The sequence below is a fragment of the Podarcis cretensis genome (assembly GCF_951804945.1).
Source record: "Podarcis cretensis genome assembly, chromosome: 9".
NCBI classification, from domain to species: Eukaryota; Metazoa; Chordata; class Lepidosauria; order Squamata; family Lacertidae; genus Podarcis; species Podarcis cretensis.
In genome coordinates this window covers 55,481,437-55,506,478 of record NC_137178.1, presented here as the reverse complement: position 1 = coordinate 55,506,478, position 25,042 = coordinate 55,481,437, and the positions used below count along the sequence as shown (strand labels likewise).

The window sequence follows — 25,042 nt, the reverse complement described above, 5'->3', positions numbered from 1 at the left end:
TTCTTTGTGGCATTCTTTTCCTTTCTTCTTCTTCTTTTTTGAGATTGTTAACATGTACCAATAATCTTTTCCAAAGACTAAAAATATGCATTGGCCTTTTAACCTTTCTCTAGTTAACCCTTTGCCAATCCTTTTGATAGATATTACAGCCAGAGCCACATTATACGTGGCACTTTACAGAATAGCTGTTCATGTTTGGCCAGTCCCAAGGAGCTTAATAGATAAATTAGGTGGGATACAAAGAAGCAATGAATTTGAAAGGAGGAGAAAAATATGGACTCCCCATGTATTAATCTCTAAAGGTGGAATCGCCTTTTGTACACCCAAAATAAAATATAAAACTCAAAGATTATATCCCCAATCCAAAGAAAGTTGCACACATCTCCAAAGGTAAAAACAGACCCTGGGAGACGAGCAAAAATCACCCCAGAAATCTGTCTCCAGTTATCTGCGTAAGGTCATGAATTTAGACAAGAGCCTGGAGCTGAGTCGTAGGAGAAAGGGGGACTGTATGGAGTATATGTTGTATGTGTGTGTGTGTCAACACACTGCCACTGTCAAGGCGAGATCAAACATGGGAGAAACATCACATCCTTCTTGCACCACAGCACAAAGGCATGCAGTTTTTTCACCCTTCCTTCTTGCCTCCAAAGGCTTCGAGTTCTTGGGACACATCAATGTGGCTATTGCAGTAAAGTGATGTTTTGGATGTGTGTGTGCGCGCGCTGATATAGCTCCTTGCCAAGGGTACAAGGGACCCTATGTGTGCCTCTGTATTTGTCACATTGATTTTACTGGGTTTTGGCAATGACCAGCTTTCTCTGCATTGGGAATTCTGGAATTCTCCAGTCTTAAGGATTCAGGACATTCTAGCAGTCCAGGGTCCCAGGCACAGTTGTGAGGGAGAAGTCTGTCTGAATTGGTTAGGTGCTTCCCCCTCAACCCCTTATCCCATTTGAGTGAGTAGCACAGCTCAATGGGAAAATAAAGCTTCCTCAACATTTACTTTAACGAAATTGGATCTGGCATGGGGGCTTGGTGAGATCCCAACAAGACCCAATACAGCAAGAATTGTGGGGTGGTTTAGGGCTCAGCCACACTTCTGCAGGCCCCGTGTTTTCTAGATTTGGGTCCGAGAGGCTTTTCGTTTGCCCTTCTGCTTTCTCTGGGAAAACCCACTGTTTACTGCTGATTCATAACAAATGTCAATTAGGTTTTCTGCAGATTTATGTTTGTAAACAGCAGGTTTTCTGGGGGAAAGCGGGAAACGAAAAACCTGTTGAAGAAGCTGAAGTGTGGACAAGCCCTTAGCTTTGGATTCACTTCCAGGCCAAGAATTTTTGTTGCCTGAAGTGGAGTCCAAATGATAGCCCACCTACCTCCTGGCTGCACTACTGCTAACAGTTTAAAAAGTCTTTCTGTACTATTCCGTTATCAGTTTCTGCCTTATGATACTGTTGAGGAAGGTTGCTTCGCCTCTTTATGCTTGGCAGGCTTGGCCTTACTGGAATTTGTCAGTTAATAGCCTGAACACCCTCTCACTCCCTCACCCCAGGCTGGCCTACAGTTATGTCCCTGGCGAAGTGCAAGTTGAATTGTGTTTTCTTTGAGATCAGTTGGAGCTTGTACATAAAGTCAAACCAGGTTTTAAAATACCACCTACTATTCTTAGTAGGCTGAAATGGCTGTGTTTTGCTTATAAATACATTATCTTCCAGCCTTCAAAGACTTTGCCCTTTACACTGAGGGACATAAAACCCTGTAGCTGAAGGATCAGCTTCAGCCTTCAGGTAATTAAAATGGTACATCCAGCTGTGGCCATTGCCTGTGAGACAACCGCCAGGACACTGAGTGAGAGATAATCTGCTGTAAATATTTATCTTACAGTAAATATTAAAAACCAGGCAAGCTGTTGTGTTCCCCTTGTCAGAGGGACGCCCAAGGTAATGTCAAAATCACGAAGAGAAAGCACTTGTTTAGTAAAGAACACGCTGAACACTGCCATTGCTAAACATTGCCTTTCAACTGGCTGAGTTGGTTATTGGTAAGAAAGCCAAAGTTTGGTGTGGTGTTTATTAAAATAAAACCTTTCCTTTCCTTTCATCCTTATCTCCCCTGCTGTCCTACTTTTCCTCAGCTGAGACTCCACAAGTTGCTTTATGTTTACAATAAGTCAAGTTAAAAAAAGCTTTGGAAAAACTCGTGGCAGAATTTTCATCACAACAAAATGTAGTAGGTGACAACTTGATCTCTAATCTGGGGTAGACAAATCTATCCATTTCAGTTTACCTGAGCTTCTCACATTTCCAGGTTTAGGTTCAGTCTATCACATTTCCATATCAGTTGGTGATCTTTCTTAAAGTCCTAATGTACTCATTTTTGTACACAATTTTGCCTGATTTACATATTTTGCAAACATTTACCCCTAAACGCACTTGTATGGCATTTTAACTAATTATGATTTTTTTGCGCACATTATTTGGTGGGAGAACTGCATTGAAAAATTTGGAGAAGTGTACGTCTTGAAGGCTAGCTGTGTTTTGGTTCACATATTGTTTCAGAAAGTATGAATTAGGTAGGTTTCCATTAAAATGTGAACAAAAGAAAATTTAGCTCCCATTCCTATTCTGGACATCACCTTTAACCTTAATTGGGTTTACATAATTTTATTTCATAGAACAGTGTGTAAACAGCCTGCAATAGCTGCAACATTAGTGATGTGTGAGTCAGAGGAAGCATATAATTTCCATACTTTGGGTACAAAGTGAGAAGCAGCCCTGACTTATGAAAAAGGTATTTCCTCTCAAAAATGAATACTTGCCAGTGAGGAGAATTTCTGATCACAAGACTGGAAATGAGATTCTTTTCAGATGAACTGATTTATGAAAACAGAACACTTTATTTAATTTTTTAAAACAAGAGATGTACTCAAGATATGATCCAGTTGGATGCCCTTTGAGGTATATGCAAAATTCATTTACAAGTAAGCTGCTCCTTTGTCAAATAGAGGCACATCCCACTGTTTGCATTTTCATATATGCTTTAAGCCGTGAGATGCCACTGAATTGCAGTCCAGGAAAATTGCAGTCCAGACTGCGATTTTGCAGTTCTGCCTGGGATTGATCTAGGGGACACACCAGCATCCATCAGAACACAAGACAATTCTAGAGGCTTTGCTAGATGTATCAGAGTTTGGCACTGTCACAGTGAAGTTCCTGAAGGAACTCCTAGAATTATTCCTGGAACCTAGCTATCTTGAATCTGCAAAGGATCTTGGAGTACTTTTCAGAATTTAAGGAGGTCCTAGATTGCCAAAAACAGATCTTATATATTAGCTTTTCCCAACCAGATTTTGTGTTATAAGCCTCATCAGTCCCAGCCAACATGGCCAGTGGTCAAGGATCATGGGAGTTGTAGTCAACATCTAGAGGGCACCAGGTTGGAGGAGGCTTTTCTAGAGTTGCCATACATCCGGAATTTGCTGGATATAGCCGGAATAAAGCAGTGTATGGGCAGAAATCACCAAAACTTCACTATTCTGCCAATTTCAAGTGGAGCCAATCTGTCCAATAATGCAGGAACTCACATGTACAGGTGATCAGAGGAACCAATAACACACCTGGAAACCTGCCACCAGGCATTCTTTACATGTTCATCCTTAAGACATGTGCTTCCCAGAGTTTCTATAGAAAAAAACACTCTGCAGAATGGCTGTATACAAATATAATTTGCAACCATTTTTTGTATCTCATAGTGGTATGAAAAGATACTGTCAGGTAAACAACCGCTGAATGTGCGCCTCTGCGCATTCACAGGGAATGTTCTTCTCACGATCTTGTTCATGTGGAGAAATTTAATCTCAAACATTAAGGCAAAAGTGGGTCAGATGTCCAGTGTTATGGCTTAACCATTACTTCCTTGCAAGTTAGAGTGTTTCATTTTTTAAAAAAGAAAATGCTTTGGATCAAACAATGCATCAGTCGACTTATGTATACCTCTACTGATGGAGGCAGCGCTGCTTTTGAATATCAGTTGTTGGAAACTGTGGAGAGAGTACCGTTGTGCTGAGAGTTTCCCCATAGGCATCTCGTTGGTGACCTTGAGAACACGATGCTGGACTAGATGGACCATTGACCCTGATCATAAAGGCCATCAGATTATGGTGAACCATGTTATGAAGTAGCTGATCACGATCATACCATCCAAAAGCTTTGTCCATGTCCTCTGCTCATGTTTGCCCTTTGTGCCCCACAGACTGGCCTCCATGCGGTCACCTGTCACGAAAAGGTGGTGGTCGTCCGGAAAGACAACGCAGAGTCGCTGGGGATGACTGTGTCAGGTGGTGCCTTCTCCCACAGGGAATGGGATTTGCCTATCTACGTTATAAGTGTTGAACCAGGCGGAGTCATCAGCAGAGATGGCAGGATCAAAACAGGTGAGACTAAAGGAATTCAGAGCACACTTTTGAGAGGAGTATGTCTTTGTGAACTGTAACCGCAACTCTGCGCTTGCATTTAGTTAGGCCTGGTTCTCAGTTACCTTGTACTACAGTTCCCACTGTCCATGATGCCCTGGTAATGTTAAATCTGGGGATATTGTCACTTTTACTGTGATTTTTGACACCGCCCCCCCGAAGACTAAATACTATTTCAGACATAACACCAAATAGTGCTGACTTTCGGCACACATATTACCAGATAGGCAGTTTAAAGGAATTCTGGTCACCATCTTGACCGAGGAAATCTGTTCATAAATTAATTTCTTGCTGAAATTCAACCGTATAATAATTTAGTATTGTTCAGATAAGGACTTAATAAGAAAATATGTTGATTGTTGTAAAAAGAAACAGGACTCTGACTCACCACCCACAGTTATTGAGATGGGTGCACAGTCTTATTTGACTCAGAGAGAACCAGATAATGGCCAGATGTGTTTCATAGGAAATAGAAATATTTTCAGAATTACTGGAATAAGTATTATGAAAGCTGCCAAGTATCACAAATGTTTTGTATGTAAATATATATCTCTCTCTCAACCTAACCCAACTCACAAGGTTGTTAAGGATAAAGTGAGAGAACCACTATGTATACTCCTAGCTTATTGCAAGAAAGGTAGGATATAGGAACGAAAATGATAATGAGCTGGTCTCCCAGTCACTTTATTAGTGAATACCAATAAAAAAATAATAATTCCAGCCCTGAATTTGATCTAACGTATTTGTTAAAACTCAAGCTCTGTGATCAGCAACTATATATGTAGGTCCAAAAGGGAGCCACTGTTTAAAACAGTTGAATATAAATTGGAACCAGAGAAGAAATTCACTTGTAATTTATTCCAGATGCCACAAGGAGGTGTTCATAAGACTGGTGTCTTGTATTTCAGAGTACTACCCACTTCCAAATTTGGTTTCAGTTTTCAAAAGTTTTAGCATTCCACATCATTCTCAAAATGGCTTAATCATGAATTAGGTAGCTTGTAACATGCTTTAAGCAGCCTTTTGTTCACAAAATTGGGTTGCTTAAAGTGCAAGAAATGGCTTTCTCTCTGTGCACAAGGTGGTTGGTTGGTTGGTTGGTTGGTTGGTTGGTTGGCATCTGTCTGTCTTGGGAGACAATGGAAGCTTTCTTACAATTGTGTATTCATCATCATCTTTCCTATGTAATTATCTGACTTACATACATGGAATTGTAACATTTGAATGCTGTATCCTCTGGGAAGAAAGTCCAGAAAGTGTTGGTTTTTCTATCATCCTGATTACATGAAAGTAGCTAGAAGCAGTCAGATGGAACAGACTTTCCTTCACTGGGGTTTTTTTAACAGAGGTGGGATGGTCATCTGTCAGGGATTCCTGTGATTCCTGCATTGCAGTGGATTGGACGAGGGTCTCTTCAAACCCTACAGTGATTCTCATGCAGCAATATGAGGAAGATAGTAGACAGTTTAAGCTTTGTACCTTTGAGTTTTGTTTTGTTTCTGAAGGTGCTTTATTTCTTAAAATAATCCCTCCACCCATAGACATTTGGGACAGTGCATATTCATACCACCCTAAGCTAGAGTTAATCAGCCCTGCTGATATTAATAACAGTGAACTGGTGCAATGTTTAAAGCAAAACAGCAGCAGGCCAAGCCAGTGACTGATGGTTAAAAACAACAACAATTCCCAACAGATTTCAGGGGAAATAGATAAATGTGAAAGCTGCAATGCTGTACACACCTAACTTTAAGTAAACCCCATGGAATTCAGTGTGGCATACTTCTGAGTAGGCAAGCACAGGAGTTTACTTTTAAACAAGCACAACATTGCATTTTCTTTCAGTGATTCATTGGCAGAGCACAAGTCTAAATTGCAGCTCTTCTACAACCAGAGATCTAGAAGGACATTGCAGTTTTATTTTGCTTGCAATGTTCACAGGCAAACTGATTTGGTAGCTCATTCAGGACAACAAATATCACCACCATCCCCAAAATTATTATTTTCTTTTTGGGGGGTGGGAAGAAACTGAAGTAAAGTTAGTAACATACCAAACGCTACCTCTTGTTGAACTGGAATTTGAATCCAGATCTTCCAAACCTGTAGGCAACAACAACCCATCTATGGGTACTGTACCAAAACACATTAAGTTCCCCATTGGCATCTGTTCTTAGAATGGAGTTTGGGGTAGAGCAAACTCAAAACAAGGAAAAACCTTCCCCCCCCCTACAACTGACCTTAAAAACATATTTTATAAAAGGCAGGAAAAACTGCTGTGACCTCCCAGCTGTTAGTTGGCCACTCCTAAGTTTAGAGGTACAGCTTTGAATGACAAAAGTGTATTTTATTAACTGCTAACAGGTGTTTCCCCCCTTCATTTCCTGCCTTCCAGGTGATATTCTGCTCAATGTTAATGGAATTGATCTGACAGGTGTGAGCCGTGGAGAGGCTGTAGCCCTTTTGAAAAACATCTCTTCATCTGTTGTCCTCAAAGCATTAGAAATGAAAGACTGCGAGACCTTGGAGGATGGCGATGACCTCTCATTGCTCGATGCCAGTTTGAACTCATCTAGCCCAAGCGAATGGTCTCCTTCCTGGGTGATGTGGCTTGAGGTCCCACGGTAAGTCCTAGGAGTGTTTCCATGTGATTATGGAGGAAAGGGTCTATGGCAGGGATAGGGGATCTGTGGCCCTTCCGATGTTCATGGATTCTTAATTCCCATCAGCTCCATCTGGCATGTCTAGTGGCCAGCACTGATTGGATGTGTAGTCCAGTAAAGGTAAAAGGTAAAAGACCCCTGGACGGTTAAGTCCAGTCAAAGGCGACTATGGGGTTGCAGCGCTCATCTTACTTTTAGGCGTTTGTCCACAGCCAGCTTTCCAGGTCATGTGGCTAGCATGACTAAACCGCTTCTGGTGCAACGGAACACCGTGATGGAAACCAGAGTGCACCGAAACGCTGTTTACCTTCCTACCACAGTGCTACCTATTTATCTACTTGCACTGGTGTGCTTTCAAACTGCTAGGTTGGCAGGAGCTGTGACAGAGCAACAGGAGCTCATCCTGTTGCGGGGATTTGAACCGCCAACCTTCTGACCAGCAAGCCCAAGAGGCTCAGGTGTTTAGACCACAGCACCACCCGCATCCCAAAGTCCAGTAGCATCACTTGGAGGGTCACAGATTCACTATTGATGGCTTTGGGGTGCTTACCTGGCTCTTTCCCCTGAGCTGATGTATTGCATTGACACCTGAATTAATTCCAGACTTGGAAAGGACAGAAAGGACTGTATTTAAGGGAGCAGAAAAGATCCTGAGCAGGCCCATTTCTGAAAATATGTCTGGCTGTCAAAGTAGCAAGGGAAACCCTGCAGAGATCGCATCTATGCTCTGAGAATACAGGATCTTGAATGCCAGACCACCCTGCGTCCTCCCAGACAGTCCCTGCAGCTTGCAGACTGCACAGGCACCGTTTCAGTTATATGCCATTTTAAATTGTTTGACTTTGCCCAGATGTTCAAAAACTGTGTACGCGCTCATGGGCTGAAATTATCCAAACCCCTTCCCCCTCAAAAAAGGAAGAAACGAAAACATTCACCTCTCTAATGGGCCGGAAGCAGCTGTGTTGCAATTTTTAGTAAAACCACAGAGTGCGTACTTTGTCACCCACTCACACAGCACATTTTAATGACTCCGTGGGGCATAAATCATTGCAGCATTCGTCTGAACTGGAATTTTAAAAACGAGATCCTATCAGGCTGACACTGAATTAAATCTGCCCTCGAGCTAAATCTTCCCTCCAGCAGCCCATCAGTAAGAAAATGTTAGTTATATAAGAGACTCCTTTTGCAGCTTTGCACACTCACTTTTTGTTTTAATCTCATCTTCCACTTATCAAAATATATGAACTATTTAGGTTATGTTGTATTAGTTTATCCTCTGCCTAATGGGAATGTATATCTCACATACAGCAGTAATATGTTATTAGATGCATAAAAAGGTAAAGGGACCCCTGACCATTAGGTCCAGTCATGACCGACTCTGGGGTTGCGGCGCTCATCTCGCTTTATTGGCCAAGGAAGCCAGCGTACAGCTTCCGGGTCATGTGGCCAGCATGACTAAGCCGCTTCTGGCGAACCAGAGCAGCGCACGGAAATGCCATTTACCTTCCCGCCGGAGCGGTACCTATTTATCTACTTGCACTTTGACATGCTTTTGAACTGCTAGGTTGGCAGGAGCAGGGACTGAGCAACAGGAGCTCACCCCGTCATGGGGATTTGAACCGCCGACCTTCTGATCGGCAAGTCCTAGGCTCTGTGATTTAACCCACAGCGCCACCCGCATCCCTATTAGATGCATAACACTACTCAAATGAGCAGCTCGGTAATGGCAGACACAAATCATTGAGAGAGATTTGCCCATCTTCTGTAGTGTGCAGCTGGAAGTGTCGTGGGATGTGTTCTAGATTTCCCCTTGCACAATGGTAAGGTGCAGCAGGCCTGACCAGAGTCTGCATGAACTGAATGTAGTACTCTCAGAGCCACTTTAATACAGCACACTGGGGGTGCTGTGATGGATGCTGAAGAATTCTGCAGCAGGCAAGTCAATATTCACTAAAGAGAGAAGATTTGAAAACCACTGTGTTAGGTGATGATTGGGCTTTGTTGAAGATGCTTCTAAAGTAGGCTTCCTTAATGTAAAAATTTTTTTTTAAAAAATGTGTCTATTCAAGAACTCCCTGCAGAATTTCCAAACACTCATTGCTTTAGGGACTTCCCCATTTCTTTGTGAGAACAAGGAACCACCCTAGCCTATAAAAAAATGGGGAGGAGGGATAGAATAATGCCTGCATCGTTCCATCTAAATTGCTTCCCGGAATCCTATTTGTAGGGTGGAGTTGGCACCGGACTTTTGAGCCTAGGGATAGGCAGATCAGTCTCTTGCCAGTCCATCTCAGTTTACATATGTTTATTCATAAGCCCTGTTTCCACTTCAATCTGTGACTTAAAAAAACAACAACGCCTCACCCCAAACTATTTTTAATGTGTGTTTTTTTCAAGAAAACAAATCATTTTGGAACTTTTTTTTTTTTACCTGCATCACAAAAACCAAGTGAGCGCAAAAACAGAAGGATAGCTGCATCCTAGCTGACACAACAGTACAGAGAGCGTGAATTGGGTTGCAGGACTTGAAAGTACGGAGCAAATGAAATCCTTGAGCGTCCCTAGTTGTAGGTGGCGCCTGAGACTTCTACTCTGAAAGTCTGGTGGGCTGCTTCCAGATCACTTGGCAACCAAGAGGAGAGAAATGGACTGGGTGGGGAGGAGAAACAGAAATGGAACAAGCATTAAAACTGCAGTGAATGGAGGACAGTTTGCAAGGAGATGAGAGTGGAGAGAATGGGGGAGGGGGAATAAGAATTGGAAGACTTCTTGATACAGCAACAGATAAAGGAGGTAACTAAAAGATGATGGTGCAGAACCAACAAGGAGAATAGATTATGCCCTGGTGCAGAGAGACAATTGCTATGGAGTAGAGAAGGGGTGGGGTATCATGAGCACAGTAGCCTAAGGTGGCTTCTTTGACCCTCAGGGTTCTCCTCAAGGCCCACCTCCACATCTTCAAGGTCTTTTGCCTGCCTGGAAGGTGCCCTTGAACTGTACCAAGTCCTCTTGCATTTTGTGCTGAACCCTCTGTTTGTTTGAATGGCTAGACTGCAGCCTACTGTACAAAGGCCACATCTGTTTCCACGCTCAGCGTTGGCAACTGGCCCCCAGAAAGTTACCTGCTAGAGAATATGGACCTTGGGCTAAAGAAAATTCCCAACCCTGGAGCAGAGAGAAAAGGATGGAAGATGACCAGGGAGAGATTTAGAGAGGCCTGTCGTGGTACACGTGGGGCACATGAGAGGAAAAACAAACAAACAACAACTTAACAGGGTGGGTTTTTAAAAAGCCCTGAGCTGAAACTGTAACAAACATGTTTTTCTCCGGCTAGCATAGCAACGAGTCCTCTTAGGTCAGTAAAAGGAGAAAAGTGGTCCTTGGGAGTTTCTTTGAGCCCCTGTTCTTAGAGATGCTGATGCAATATGCCTGGCATGCGGGGCTTCTTTCCAGCCAGAAATCACCGGAACTCAGTTCCAGTACCTCTCAGGCAGGTGCCATTGCCATTCTAAGAGAACAGGAGAGGCATTCACTAGCCAATGATGAAATGGGCTAGTGTCCCCTTTACTGTATAAGGAAGCAGCTCCCATGAGCAGCTTTCGGTGAAATCTTAAAAGATGGGTCATTGCAAATTTAATAAACAATAATTATTATTATCATTGTTTATTATTATTGGTGGGAAGGCAGGGTTCTTACGGTTTTAAACAGTTGCATGACAAACAATGACTCATTGCCACTGCCCTTCTGAGATAGGGAAAGCTTCACCTGCTGAATTTCTGCACGCCGCTGTTCAGCTTTTGAAGGTACAGGAAGATGGCAGTTAAAAGGTGTCAGCCCTGTAAATGAGGCATGGTAATCCCTGCGACGGGGTGAGCTCCCGTTGCTCGGTCCCTGCTCCTGCCAACCTAGCAATTCGAAAGCACATCAAAGTGCAAGTAGATAAATAGGTACCGCTCCGGCGGGAAGGTAAACGGCGTTTCTGTGCGCTGCTCTGGTTCGCCAGAAGCGGTTTAGTCATGCTGGCCACATGACCCGGAAGCTGTACATCGGCTCCCTCGGCCAGTAAAGTGAGATGAGCGCCGCAACCCCAGAGTCGACTGCGACTGAACCTTATGGTCAGGGGTCCCTTTACCTTTAACCCCCTAGCAGATTCCCTCTGTACGTCAGTGCTAAAAGAAATGCCATGCTTTTGCTCACAACACAGAAAACAAAGTGTTGTTGTTTTTAAAAAGATCTTGGTGGAAAGGATTTTCTCTATGAAAGTAAGCAGCAGTTTTCACCGGGATTCCTTTGCCGTATTCAAAGTCTGTATGCAGGCACTACCGCTTCCCCATCCTTCCCCTCCCCCCCACGGCCTCTTTTACTGAAGGAAAATCGCCCACAATGTCAGCAGGTTTGCAAACAGGAAATTCATTGTAATCCTATCTCCAGCTGCAGCACCACTTGCAGAAAAGGGCCACAGTGTATACGAACACCAGAAGGGATTAGTATGCCAAACTGGTACATTGGTCTTCTTAAATTCAGATTATTAAAGGGGAGGGGGCAGTCAGTAGGAAGAGGCGTCTGGACACTGATTATAATCAATAGGAACAGAGGTGCGTTTCTTGCTAGTACTTGTTTGGCCAGGCACCCAGGAGTCAAAACGCTTAACAGAGCAGCTTATCAGATACTTTAATCTTACCTAAGTGAGTTTATGCTCACCGTCTTATTTCTCCATATTGGAGACTCTGAGCTCAGTGCCTCACATCTGGAAGCCCTTTTTCAGGTCCTGTTACCAGAGCATGCATCACATTAATACACATTAACTCATTTCCCCCTCGTCTGAGAATGTAACCTCTCAGTACCAGAGTTCCCATTTGGTACTGGTGAGGGCAACTGCCCAGCAGTTCTTTTAAGGCAGGTCAGATGGGCCTCAAGGATATTTTCCCAAAACCTTCCTGCAGTTATCAAGCTGTCTTGAGGGACTGTGTGGGTGGGAAATAATGATCCTGGATGCAGTATGTTTTAGGCTCGTTGCTGGGAGTGCAGATGACCGAGAAATCATTTGTTGTTGTTGTTGTTGTTGTTTTAAGGTATTAATTGCATTTTGGAAACCGTACTTAAAGCAGCATGCGCAGCTTCTTGAAAACCATAATAAATCACTGCAGAAATAGTAGGAGAGTTGGAGGAGGGAGAGCGAGGGAAGGGGTGAACAGGAAGGAGGAGGACAGGAGGCAAGAAGGGGAGAGCAGGGGGCAGTGAAGACAAAGTTGAAAGAATATATTTTGGAGTGGAGAGCAAAGTTACCATTGGCTGATATCCTATGGCCAATGAGAGCAGCCTTATCCTTCAGCAGACGCCAAGGCAAGTGTAGCAGAAAGGGGAGGCCTCGCTCTTTAGGCTGTATATACACTTCCATTTCCCTTAAATCCAGCACTATTGCTCTGCTGTTTGTGAAGCCCCGGGCACACAGGGTTAGCCACAATCCATCCTGTAGTTTGTTGAGAAATGCTGCGTTTTGATGTGTTTTCCCTCAAACCATCTACCACCGGGTGTGAAAACATAAGCTGTACGAGGATACCCACACCCCATCCATCTACCGGTGCGGATGCGACTTTCGAAATGCATCAAACTATGCTGATGTGTACAATGCAAATGCAATTTGAAATGCAGTGCATGAATGTCTATGTTGGGGGAACAACCTTGCTGCATTTTAAGCCAGTAAAAGGTACACAACTTGGTGCAAATGGGAGTTGCAGCAACTGAATTGAGCAGGGCGAACTACTTCACTGCATGTGCTGTGCTTACCGTTCGAGCATTACAAAGAAACCGCTAAGGGTCTACTTTAAATCTTATCAGTAATAAGAGTAGCAGTAATTGTGGGGTTACTATCGTATGCATTTCCTGGATCATTCTCTCTGGTATTTATAGGTAGATAGCCACCTAAAATTAGTATTTAAGGTTATTCACATATTTTCAGACCCTGGGTTCCTTTGTTCTTTTCCTGTCCACTCTGCATTCAGTAGTCCTTTGCTCCTTCCTCTCAAGTTTCCAGAAAAATAAACTTCAGTCTGTAGTTCTGACTGATGAGTTTTAGCAAGCATGTCTGTTTCATAACAGCATTTATTTTACTCATAATGCAGGGAGGGCAGGCAGTTGTTGCTCATGCACTGCTAGAGCATCTAAATGATGACTCACCAAAGACCAATTTAGAAATTCCACCTCAATGAAACGGCTGTCCTTCCGTCATGAAGCCAAGCAAAGCACGTAACCACTGCAATGGCATTTACAAGGCTGAAAAGCAAAGGGATTTTTTTTGCTTTTTTGGGGTTTGTTTACTACTTCTGGCTGCCTTCACTGTAACAAGCAGATCAGATGGGTGTGGGCTCTGCTTGTCTGTGCATTGATAAACTTTGTTCCTCGATTTGTTTTGGAAAGACAGCACTAGCACCTTTTTTTGTGCACTGTTCAGTTTGGCACAAACAGAAACACATAATGAATCACAATCGACAGTTTTCTTAGGGCTTTTCATATAGCTGTTGCTAATGGACAAGTCCATAGGGTTCACTGCCCCTAACTTCCAACTAGTGGTAACCTCAAATATTCAGAATCAGTCAGATGCTTTGGAACGTGTGGAATTGAAAGCCCCAAATGTTTGCAGCTAGAGATGCAGCAAGCTCATGTGGCCAGCTTCAAAAAATTACTTTGAAAACAACTGATTCTGAGCCCAACTGTCATGTCATAATTCCCAGTGATGGCAATAGCAGTGCAACCCTCAAACATCCCTTCTGCATTTTGCAACAAGGAATGGATTCGGGTGTAAGGATTTTGCTTCTTCTCCAGGTCAGTTTAAAATCCAGGAGCAACTTTTAGGGTCATAAGTCTTGTCAAGCTCCATAATTCTACCTGGGGAAATAGAAACATTTTGCACATAGATCCTACATGTTTCTAATCCATTGTTCACCAGGGGAGATGTTTTTCAGCTTGATACCTCTCGTGTGCTGCTTGCTGTTGAGTTTTATTTACTTAGGCTTGTCTAACAAGTCCTATTTTCTCCAGCATTGCATCCCAACAGTTTACAGTAGTTTTCCAAATGGTTCTGGCCTTGGGAGCTTCACAAGCTAAGTAATGAAATGATCAGGTAAATAAAAGAGGGTCAAATGACATAAATAGCTTTAGAGAAGATACTCTTCTTTAAAAAGCACTCATTTCAGGGCAGTTGCCTAATGCACTTACACATACGTTACATACACACAGGAAGTCTGATAGGTTTTGCGTTTGTAAGTCTGATCTGTAACAAAACACATCTACCCCCCCCCCCCAGCCCTCCCCATCTTTTAATACAGCTTGTTTCACTGGATAATCCAAGCCATCCCCAGACTTTACTAACCAATAAAAGCAGTGCTGACCAGCAAATACCCCACCCAATTTTATTGTACAGTAATAAATTTTTGGTTGAGCCACCCACCTGCATCACATGTTTTTCTGGTAGTCGTACCTTGGATCTCAAACGCCTTGGCTCCTGACGATCCAAACCCGGAAGTGAGTGTTCCGGTTTTCAAACTATTTTTGGAAGCCGAACGTCTGACGGGGCTTCCGTGGCTTCTGATTGGCTGCAGGAACTTTCTGCAGCCAATCAGAAGCTGCGCTTTGGTTTCTGAACGTTTTGGAAGTTGAACAGACTTCCAGAATGGATTCTGTTCGACTTCCAAGGTACGACTGTAATTCCTTTGGCCAGAGCTGCTGCCTTAACTACTTCAGTTCTTTTCAAAACTGTAAAGCTACCATAGCTGTATTCTTGAAAGCCTTGTTCAAACATTTGTTACATTTCTCCCCTGCCTTTCCATGCAACAACCAACAGTTGACAAAAAGGTCAAATCATACAGTATACATCAGAGAAGATTCCTATTTTTGGTATGTTTGGTATTGTGGAAGCTCAAGATATTATCCAAAGTTTGAGCACCCAGCAAATTGCAAGCTAGTTTGCAATCTAGTATTTGTTAAGTTTTTGGAATATGGTAGCTCGAGATCTGGAATTGTTCTTAGTCTCATGGTTATAGTGGATTTTATTGCTCTCTAAACCCACACGCTGGCGTAGCAGAGTGGCCAAGAGCATAACCTGTAAACCAAAAAGTAGTTCCTTCAAGCTCTCCTCTTAGTATGTTCCATATGTTCAAAATGCTTGACTGTGTAAACTCTTTAAGTAAGAGCATGGAGGAAACCAACCTGCTTAACAGAATGTTGATATGTGACTTAGTGAGTAGCTATCAATAACGGCTAAATTCTGGTAACATTTGGTCATGACCTTGGAAAGCCCTGTTAAATCTAGTGAGTTTTATGTCTTTATGAGAAATGGGATTCAGGATGCTAAAAGCCCCACACAGATGGCAAAGCAATAGAGCGAGCCTTGTGCACAAGGGCCAAGAGGCTCCTGCTTTTCACATTAGCAGCCAGCTAACTGTTGCACAAACAAGTACCCTGTATCTTGCCAGCAGGTGAATATTTGTAGTTCCCAAGGGCCTCATCTAGCAGTACCATAAAAACCCTGAAGAACAAGCAAACAAACAAATACCCCCCAAAATGGAAACATCATTTTAAAGGATTGTTTTTAAATACCTCCTCAAAATTAAAGCATATTTTTCTTAGTGCTTGTAAGACAAAGATACTAAAAGGGTGGTTGCTACTTTGGTGTCTGTGAAAGGCTTTATTGGACCCAACAGCAAGAACAGGACAGGTCCAATTCGTACAAAACCCTTCTTCAGTCAGAAAAATAAGGTGCTCTATATTACATGAAGGTCACTACCCTTATCAATTTTATAATCCGAACTAGGTTTTCAATCCAAACAGGCAGATAAGAACAGTTTCCCTGGAAAACCCCAAGAACGGAATATTTATGGGTGAAACGTAGTCTGTACAACACTGCTAAATGTGTGTGTAAAACATCCAAACTGAAACTACAAGTTTGTGCAAACTATACCGATCTGGCATATACATTTCTTTTCAAGTCCAATATGCCAAAAAAGGGTGAATGAGCAGAATATCATCAATAATTTTGATTTAATTGTACAACAGACCATTAAGTAGAATGATTTTTTCCTTAGGTATTTATACAGCTGCAAAGAAATTGTATTACGAAGAAATACAGCGGGAAGTCTTGGCTTCAGTATCGTGGGGGGTTATGAAGAACACAGTGGGAACAAGCCATTCTTTATCAAATCCATTGTTGGAGGGACACCAGCGTATAACGATGGAAGAATCAGGTAATGAAACCACATTGTTTAGCAGTTATTTATAAGCCAATCTTTCCCATCCAGATTATCACAACAGTTCTCAGTTAACTGGGGCTGCTGGTTCATGTATCAGTTTGATGTGCAGTATTAACATACAACAGGGTTCTTAAACTTGCATGCTCTCCATGTGGGAATGTGAGGCGGGATTAGGCGTATACACTCTGTCCATCAAATCACTTCACTCCTGTTTTGTGATGGATGGATCACGCAGGCCGGCAGTGTTTATGTATATTGGCGTTCACATGCATGCATGCCTGACCACACAGCACATTTTGTATGTGGGGAAAGGTATGTGAAAGCTCAGAAATGCAGTCACAACCTCCACAAGTACGTTTTACTCACCTAGCTTGTGAGAATTGACCCCAAATTCTATGCTGCTGAGCAACATATCAAACCAGCACTTGGGGCACAAGTTTACCAGTGCAAAACTCAACCCCTTAGTTTGAAAGACTGACCATGCACAGTAATCAAACTGCTTTCATTTAGTTGCAAGCCACAAGGCACCATGTGTGGCAGTACTTCTGCTTATACTGGAACAGTTGAGGCAGGGAGAAGGGCATGGTACTAATCTTAAAATACCTTCTTGTCTGCAGAGAAAGCTGAAGCCTGGAAGGAGTCAAGGGATTATTAAAGATCAAAGTAGGTTTAATTTTATGCCAGTGCAGTAAAATCCATAACAGAAGATAGAGCTATAGGGCAGGACACATAGAACCATAACTGTTTTCAAAGGCAAAGTAATTCCTAAATAGGAAGAACTGGGAAGAACGGAATGTTCACTTCTGAGTTCAAATTCAAAGAGTCGTGTGGTTTGCAAATTCTGATTCAATTCCATTGGTGAAATGGAGAACTTTATAAATGCAGGTGTTTGCAAATCAAAATATTAACAAGAAATTAGAAAAAAATGCAGGGGTATATTTTTTACAGAGTATTAAAAACACTAGAAACACAGTCCAAAAGTCTTGCAGACACATGATGTTATAAAAGTCATTGCCTCTGGAAGTGTCAGACTGAAATCTGAAGCATTTATATAAAACAAGTCTATTCAGCTGGCATTAATTAGCAATACCTTAATTAGCAAAACCTGACTATTCTCATTACTCCTCATATCTGCTACCTTTCTGATAAAAATGAGTAGGGGTGTGCAAGCTATTCCTGCCTTGGAGCTGCTGAAGTGCCACTAACCAATTTTATATTGCCTCCTTCCAGGTGTGGTGACATCCTCCTTGCAGTTAATGGTAGGAGTATCTCAGGTATGGTGCATGCCTGTTTGGCAAGGATGCTCAAAGAACTGAAGGGGAAAATTTCTCTCACCATTGTGTCCTGGCCTGGCACTTTTTTATAAAGATGCATCGCAAATGGAGAGCGAAAAATTATCTGACACAAAATCACCCACTTAATATGGACGTTTGTTTACTCCACTTTCTGGTCAACTGTATACTTGTAAAAGAAAACGTTGTGAAGTATAAATGTGCATAACACAAACAGAATGGTCTGAAGAAAAAAAAAATGTGTGGTATGTGTTAGAGAAACATGCAATTTTAAAGTATGGAAGTCTACTGAGATCATAAGTTAGGGTACACATCTTTACTGCGCTATGTCTCATGTTTGTATTTTTATATCTATTCCAAGCAGCAGTAGAAACATGTTCCACCAACAGTTTATAAACAAGGAAAACCACTTTAGACCCGTAATTTGAAAATATTCTGAACTCCTGAATAACTGTTGCAATACTTTTCTATTATGTTGACAGCATCTATTCCAAGACACAGAAAGCAGTCTGATTGAATACATGAAATCCCACTTTGTGATCAGTATGGATCAGATATTTTTAAATATTTTGTTTCCCGGTATGTAATAACTGTGAATGATATTTCATTTTTACCATTAAAATAACTGTAATTTGTAAAGCCAGGTTATTTTCATTTTAAAAAAGCACCAAAAATTCATTTCTCCCCGGTGGATCTAATTTGTGGCATGAACCGAGTGTTCTGCCCTATTTTACTCAGTTTTGCTCACAATCTTCTGTGATGGTCAGTTCTGAATCAACATAATAATGAAAGGAGGGAAGGTGTAGCAAGCTACCAGCATAGACAGAGAAAAGGAGGAGAAATTGCCTTGTTTACCTGGATCAGGTAGCTGAGGGGGAAACTAGTGGAGATCAAAGAGAGCAGGGAAGCATCACATACAAAGGCTACTGTACAGTAGTAGCCAAGACTCAGACTTATTTGAAGAGCCAAAACAAATGTTGGTTCCAATTCATTCTACTAGGATCTGTGTATGTTGATCAGATGGGACACATTTGTGGTACAGTCACTTTCTTTACTCTTTGGGGGAAAACCCTCTGCATTACATCTGCACACTGCACTTTGATGGAGCTTGTGTAACAGTGCACAACCTCACTATCCAAGCACAATTCTCCATGTGTACCTTATGTTACCATCCTTTTTTCTAGTTGCATAGGCAAGACAAAACAATGTGTTTAAACATGAAAAATGCTTTTTTTATTTTCAAAATTCCAAATTAAACTTACGCTTTATGCTAACAGAACAAGATGAAGAGCAATTTTTTTAGACCCAGAAAAAATAATTAGGATTGAGAGCCATCTATTTCTGGCACTAATTTAAGCAAGTAGACAAAAACCACACATGCCTATTCCGCAGGAGTAGCATCCATGTTTTCCTGTTCCGGGGCAGGCTCGCCACCAGCCGACTCTTTTCCTTCTTTGCTCTTTTTTGATTTTTTGTGTTTGTGCCTCCTGTGGCTGTCTCCCTCTTCACTGTCATGGCGACGCCTGCTGTTACTAAGCGGGGACAAGAAAAAGAAATGAGACACAGAGCTATTAAATGGGAGTCTCAAGCTCAGTGCGCCACCCTGAACGGAAGCTACTTCTTAAATAATTAGCTTGATGATGTCACAGGATTAAGTCCATGTGATGGCATCACCACGTGACCCCTAAGCATGGGCAAATTAAAACCAGAAAGGGAGTGAAGAAAAAAACCTGTCAGTATTAGATTCCGCCATCTGCCAACATTTACTCTGGGCGGGTTGTCTGGCACCTATAGCAGCAATGAAAATCTTTGCCATCACATAATCAAAGTAACGTTATAGGGCTAGAGTTGGTTGGTCAAGGAGAACAGAGATTTTTAATGGGATTCTACATAGAAAGTACTACATTTAAGAGGCAGCCTTAAAATAGGTTTGCAACAATGATCTGAAGAGTTGCTCAGTGACCAAGATCAACTTCTAGTAATCTAAGCCTGCCTTTTAGTTTCCTTTCTCACACAATAGAATAAATATAACTGCAGGCTTCAATTGGTGTCATTGGTACATCTAGGATCAATGCCTGAGATGGGCACTGTCTGGCAGCTTCCAGAACCTCAGGCTTGCAAATCCCCAACTAACTGCCCCCCCCCCCAGGAGCATCAGCAGCTGACACTGCTGCTAGTAGTAGCTCGCCTTGGAAGGTTTGAGCCCACTGCCATTGGTGGAGGCAGCAATGCCACCTCTTCCCCGCTCTGCCCAAGTGACTCCCAATGTTCACGCTGCCCAAAGAGAACACGGAGATTGCGGCTGCGGAGGCTTTCCTTTAACATCTATTCTAGAGCATCAACTAAAATATGCAATTGGCTGAGAAATCCTAATAATCCATCACCCATGGCTGAAACCTATATCCTGGTCATATGACACAAGGGCTAATATCCTACTGGTATATTCTCAACTTCTGGCTATTTTTAAATGTCAGCAACTAAAAAGCAGCACATCAATAGCCAAGGTCTTCCCGTGACACTTCAATCATCCCACACAGCATTACTTCAAAGATTATTAAAGAGCTAACCTTCGTGATGACTTGTGTCTTGTCTCTTCCTTTTCTCGATGTCTCCTTTCTCGGTGTCGTTCTTCTTTCTCTCTGCTTGTTCTATGCCGTTCATAGCCTCTATCTGCATATTCTCTGTACCTGTATCGCTCCTCATCACTAGCAAGAAAATAAAAACATTCAGCAGACAGACAAACAAATGCTAAAGGAGCATCAATAATCTTTGTCTCCTCCCATGCACAGAGAAAATACAGGTGGTTCATGTGATTTCTACATTCAGCAGAACACAATTTCCTACTGAAGGTATTACCAAAATGGGAATTTGTAACCTAACACAGTGTGAAACTACCATTGTACAGTCCTGACAATGGAAAATGTATTTTAAGGAATCAAAAATACCAACATTAGTAAAATCAGATTTCATTACATACAAATAAATTGTTGTCTTGGATGACTGTACTACTGCTGAACAGTAGAAGAGACTGTCGGTCTGACAGTTAACTCTTAATAAAGGAGAAATATTCGTGGCCCCTTTGAAAATCTCAGGACACAGAGTACCAAATATATTGCTAAGCCGTTAATATGCCATCAAAGAAATAAGGAATGTGATCTGTTTCTTCATATTGCAGTAAAGGTTTCCATCTGCTAAATTAAAAGAATGAAAGTTCCCCAAACAAAAAAATAAGTGGCTCACCACTTTACTCAGTTAAACTTGCAATTATAATTCAAAATATTGTGTTTAACATTGAGTGTTATCCAAATACATTTGTTGGTCAGTATACATCTAATCTTTGGGATCAACTACAAATGAAAAAGAATAAAGTTATGCCCCCCCGGGATGCCTGGGTACACATAGTGGCTGTTCAAGCTGTGCGCACAAGACATTTTGGTTGAGCATGGAGGGAAAACTTCCTGATGGCAAGAGCAATTTGACAACAGACCCAATTAGCTAGAAAGGTACTAGTGGGCTCTTGCTCACTGGAGGTCTTCAAACTGAGACTGGACATCTCTATACGTTAGGTGTGTTTTGTTAGGGATGCTTTACTGTGCATTTCCTGCATCAAGCAGGATGGAATGTTGACTAGACCCACAAGACCCTTTCCAACCATGATGCTGACCTAAAAGTAGCCACTGTGGTGAATTCAACATGTTGTTAAGACTTCCAAGTCCCATCAGCCCCAGCCAGCACGGCCATGGGATGATCAATATCACCTGTAGTACACTACATTGAGAAACTTGTATTTGTTAAAACAAGCAGCAATCTATCAAGCTGATATCCTTCACATCTTCCAACAATATCTGAAGTGTCTACAGAGTTTGAAGTTACTCACAAATAATTATGTACTCACACAGTGTTAAATTAAGGACCTGCACCTTGGCTATAACGGCACATTTCTCTGATCTGCCATTTATCTCATCTGATCTACGGTCAGGATTTAAATAGCACCTTGAAACTGACTCATTCTTTTTTAATCCCCTAAACTTTAAGGGGAGAGCTGTCTTGTGTATCATCTCAGTCTGAGCAGCTGCTCTTCAAGAGGGACAAAGACTACTTTGACTTGTTCCACTGTTCTTTCAATCCTGGCCTTTCCCTTCCATGCCAAGGAGGCTCTAGGCTACTGTGATACATTATGTATGCATAACATTAAAGAGTTGGACATAAAGACTGAAGGGTCGCACTGGATGCCATTAAAGTTCCCAAGAAATATATATATATAAATCCTCTGCGTTTTCCATTGCACAAATGGCTCACACATGGATGCATTATTATAAACCACTTTGCGGGTTTTAAAATGAAATTGTGATATACAAGTATTTTTTATAAATAAATAAGGTCCTAGGGCGGGTTACAGCAATTTAAAAATACAGTCTAATATCAGTTTAAAACAAATGACAGGCAAAAGAATATTGAGGTACTAAAAATATCTCTCAGTTGTCAAGGGTCACGGTAAATAGACTCTTTTTGGGTGGGATGAACTCCAATTAATTATAACAACAGGGGTCCAACATTTATTTTCCGAAGGAAGCCATTTCCAAAGACCCTGTAAGGTTAGTGCCTAAAAAAAGAAATTGTGCACCACATACTGCTCAGTGTGAAATGGACATCTTGTTTAGTTTGAATTGAAAACTAATTTCATAGAATTGTAAGAGTTGGAAGGGACTCTGAGGATCATCTAGTCCAACCCAATGCAGGAGTAGGCAGCTGTCCCACCTGGGGACTGAACTTGCAATGTTGGCATTATCAGTACCATGCTCTAACCAACTGAGCTATCGATTCCATAATTTAATTGCAATGTGTTTGGGAGGTGGGGTTACAAAAGGCACAGTAAAGGCAAATTCCCCAGACTCCTTTCAGACATGCCACCATTTCTAGTGTGAGAGTAGAGATGTGAAGAACAGATGCTACATTTCATGGCTTGTGGATGCTAATTTTTAAGTTTCTCTACAAGACCAAAAGCTATACAGGTACACCAATGTCAGGGTATCCACTTATAAATGGTGAAAAGTCTGTGTGCATTCCACCACCCCCTTTCTTTATTCATTTGTCACAATGTTTTCGTAAGCCGCTGAATAATTATTAAAAACAGGACTATTAAACAATGAAGCAAAATTTGTTCAAGGGTGTCATATCTACATGATCTGTCATTCTCAAGCCTCCCACTTTCCCTGTTACTCCCCTAATCAAGTTTTTACTAGACCAAGGCCCCCCTGCTTTCTCACATCGCCATGTGGCAGCAGCTTTACTGCAGATGTTGGATAATTTAGTCACATAAAAAACCCCACTCCTCTCCCCCACCCCTTCTCTGACTGATAAGTCTGGCAGCAACACAGAGACTTCTCTGGGCCTGGAAAACATTAAGGCTCATTTCAAGCACCCTTGAATGACCAGGCTTTTTCTGGCCTTCAATCAAGCTGCCTAAGAAACAGATGTTAAATTGATCTTAACGTCTAACACACTGACCCAGTAATTTGTAACACAAAACACACACAAAATACCACCACCCCCCACACACGTCTTATATGAACAAAACATCATCATCTTCATCTTATACTTCCAAGTCAATTCTTTAACACTCATAGCAATTTTTTTAATCCCCTGTGTTAACGAAGATCATGCAAACTTGTTTTGCTGACCTACAAGGGAAAACTATAACAATGGTTTTTAAAACCCAATTTAATACCCAATGCATAAAACATTTTGAAGTGGAAGGCAGAACAAAAAATGATTAGAAATAGTATCAAGATACTGCCATGTGAAAATGGTATTCAACAATCACTGGACAGAGGAAATGTGAGGCTTAACTGCTGCATAAACAAAAGGGGCTGAAGTTTATGTAATATTGCAGCCACTGTATTGTAGCCCTGGTATTGCTTAACAGGATGAATGGCATAGTTGAAACTGCTAGCAAACAGTACTTTATTCCTCCTCAGGCATTCACAGCTCTCATCCCAGAACAACTGAACTCACAAAGCAGTACAAATTGAAAGTTTTAGACTGGAATCAGTTACTGCCGGAACTTCAGCTGTAAAATGATGGTTAGGGACTCAAACCCATTAGGCCCTTCTATTATTAATGTTCTGAATGCTTAGAGCCGATTCCTTCCCAGGAATTAACAACAAAAATCATCAGCTCAGCACAATTTACCTGCAAAGCATTTGTTATGTACCACTTATTGTCATACTTCTGGTTTGCATCTGAAATTGCTGGCTACGGTTCCAACGACAAACAAAATGTGAGCCCCACCCCTTGTTCCCTGAGAAATACACAGCTGCATGCTGACTTTAAGTATGTCTCTAGTACAGACACAAAACTCCCACCATCGAGCAGCATTAGACGTAACCCTCAAACTCACCTATTGAACACACTAGGAGTCGGGCTATGCTCCCGCTCTCGTTCTCTTTCTCGGGTCCGCTCTCGCTCCCTGTCACGGTCACGATCCCTCTCTCGATCTCTGTCTCGCTCCCTCTCCCTCTCTTTATCTCTTCTTGAATAATAATCCCACTGTTTGGTTGTGTCCATGAGACTAGTCCACGATGGAGCAGAACCTGTAAGGTGCGGAAAGGTGACTAAAGAAGAAAAAAAAATGCCAGCATTAGAAAAAGAGTTGACAACAGTGGAAAAGTGTGATATGAAATCAATGGCATCCAATCTTATATGCTTAGCTGAAGCCTAGAAGGCAAGTTCAGTGACTCTAGGCCTGTTATTTGCATGCTACTTTACCACATGTAACAATTAACTGTCAGGTTAATTTCATACCAGTCTGTTTGTTGGATAACTGCTGTGCATCAATACTTGCTTACTTTTCTTAGTAGCAAACACTATTCACAGCAGTAAACACAAAGTCATATACAGTTAAGGATTGCTCCCTGGTAGTGTTTTAATGGTATTTTATTTAAAACACAAGTTTTCGTATTATTTTGTTATCACAGCTGATCTTTCTTTAAAAGTGCTTATTACTTTAAAGTGTTGCTTCTTTAAATACTGTGGTTCTGAAACTGAAATTCTAAGTGGTGCAGAAAAAGGAAAGGCTCAAAGATTACTAGGCACTGAGGATTTTAAGCCAAAGAAACATGCAAAAACACCAGTGAGGAGTGTTTTAGTCACTGGGGAACTGTGTGGAAATGCATAACCTACTTAGATAAAAAGCTAATTTGAGGTGGACACTAAAAAAGAAAAAAGGGCTTTTGTTGTCAGAAAATGAAACCGCTATCAGTTGAAAGCTTCTGGTAAGGTGTGTGTTACTCAAACGAGGGGGATTTATCGAAAAAGAAAAGGGATCTAGCACCTCAGCGTGCCTTCCAATTACAGAAACATTTCTAGTGATGG

General features: G+C 41.8%; 2 protein-coding genes across 11 annotated transcripts in view; one reads left to right on the top strand and one right to left on the bottom strand.

The window, feature by feature from the left end:
* LNX1 (ligand of numb-protein X 1) overlaps positions 1 to 18,729 on the top strand; it is a 125,618-nt gene extending 106,889 nt beyond the window's left edge. For all 7 annotated transcript variants that reach the window (XM_079990027.1, XM_079990030.1, XM_079990028.1 and 4 more), the window contains 4 exons: positions 4,255 to 4,435; positions 6,864 to 7,092; positions 16,212 to 16,370; positions 17,607 to 18,729. In XM_079990027.1, the coding sequence (XP_079846153.1) occupies positions 4,255 to 4,435; positions 6,864 to 7,092; positions 16,212 to 16,370; positions 17,607 to 17,742 (705 nt within the window). In that variant the 3' untranslated portion in view covers positions 17,743 to 18,729. The remainder of the gene's footprint in view (positions 1 to 4,254; positions 4,436 to 6,863; positions 7,093 to 16,211; positions 16,371 to 17,606) is intronic.
* Positions 18,730 to 18,878: 149 nt separating this feature from the next.
* The window catches only part of FIP1L1 (factor interacting with PAPOLA and CPSF1), a 35,988-nt gene continuing 29,824 nt past the window's right edge, over positions 18,879 to 25,042 (bottom strand). For all 4 annotated transcript variants that reach the window (XM_079990040.1, XM_079990039.1, XM_079990041.1 and 1 more), the window contains 3 exons: positions 24,069 to 24,282; positions 20,236 to 20,373; positions 18,879 to 19,200 (listed from right to left, as the gene is read on the bottom strand). In XM_079990040.1, coding sequence (XP_079846166.1) covers positions 19,050 to 19,200; positions 20,236 to 20,373; positions 24,069 to 24,282 — 503 coding nt within the window. In that variant the 3' untranslated portion in view covers positions 18,879 to 19,049. The remainder of the gene's footprint in view (positions 19,201 to 20,235; positions 20,374 to 24,068; positions 24,283 to 25,042) is intronic.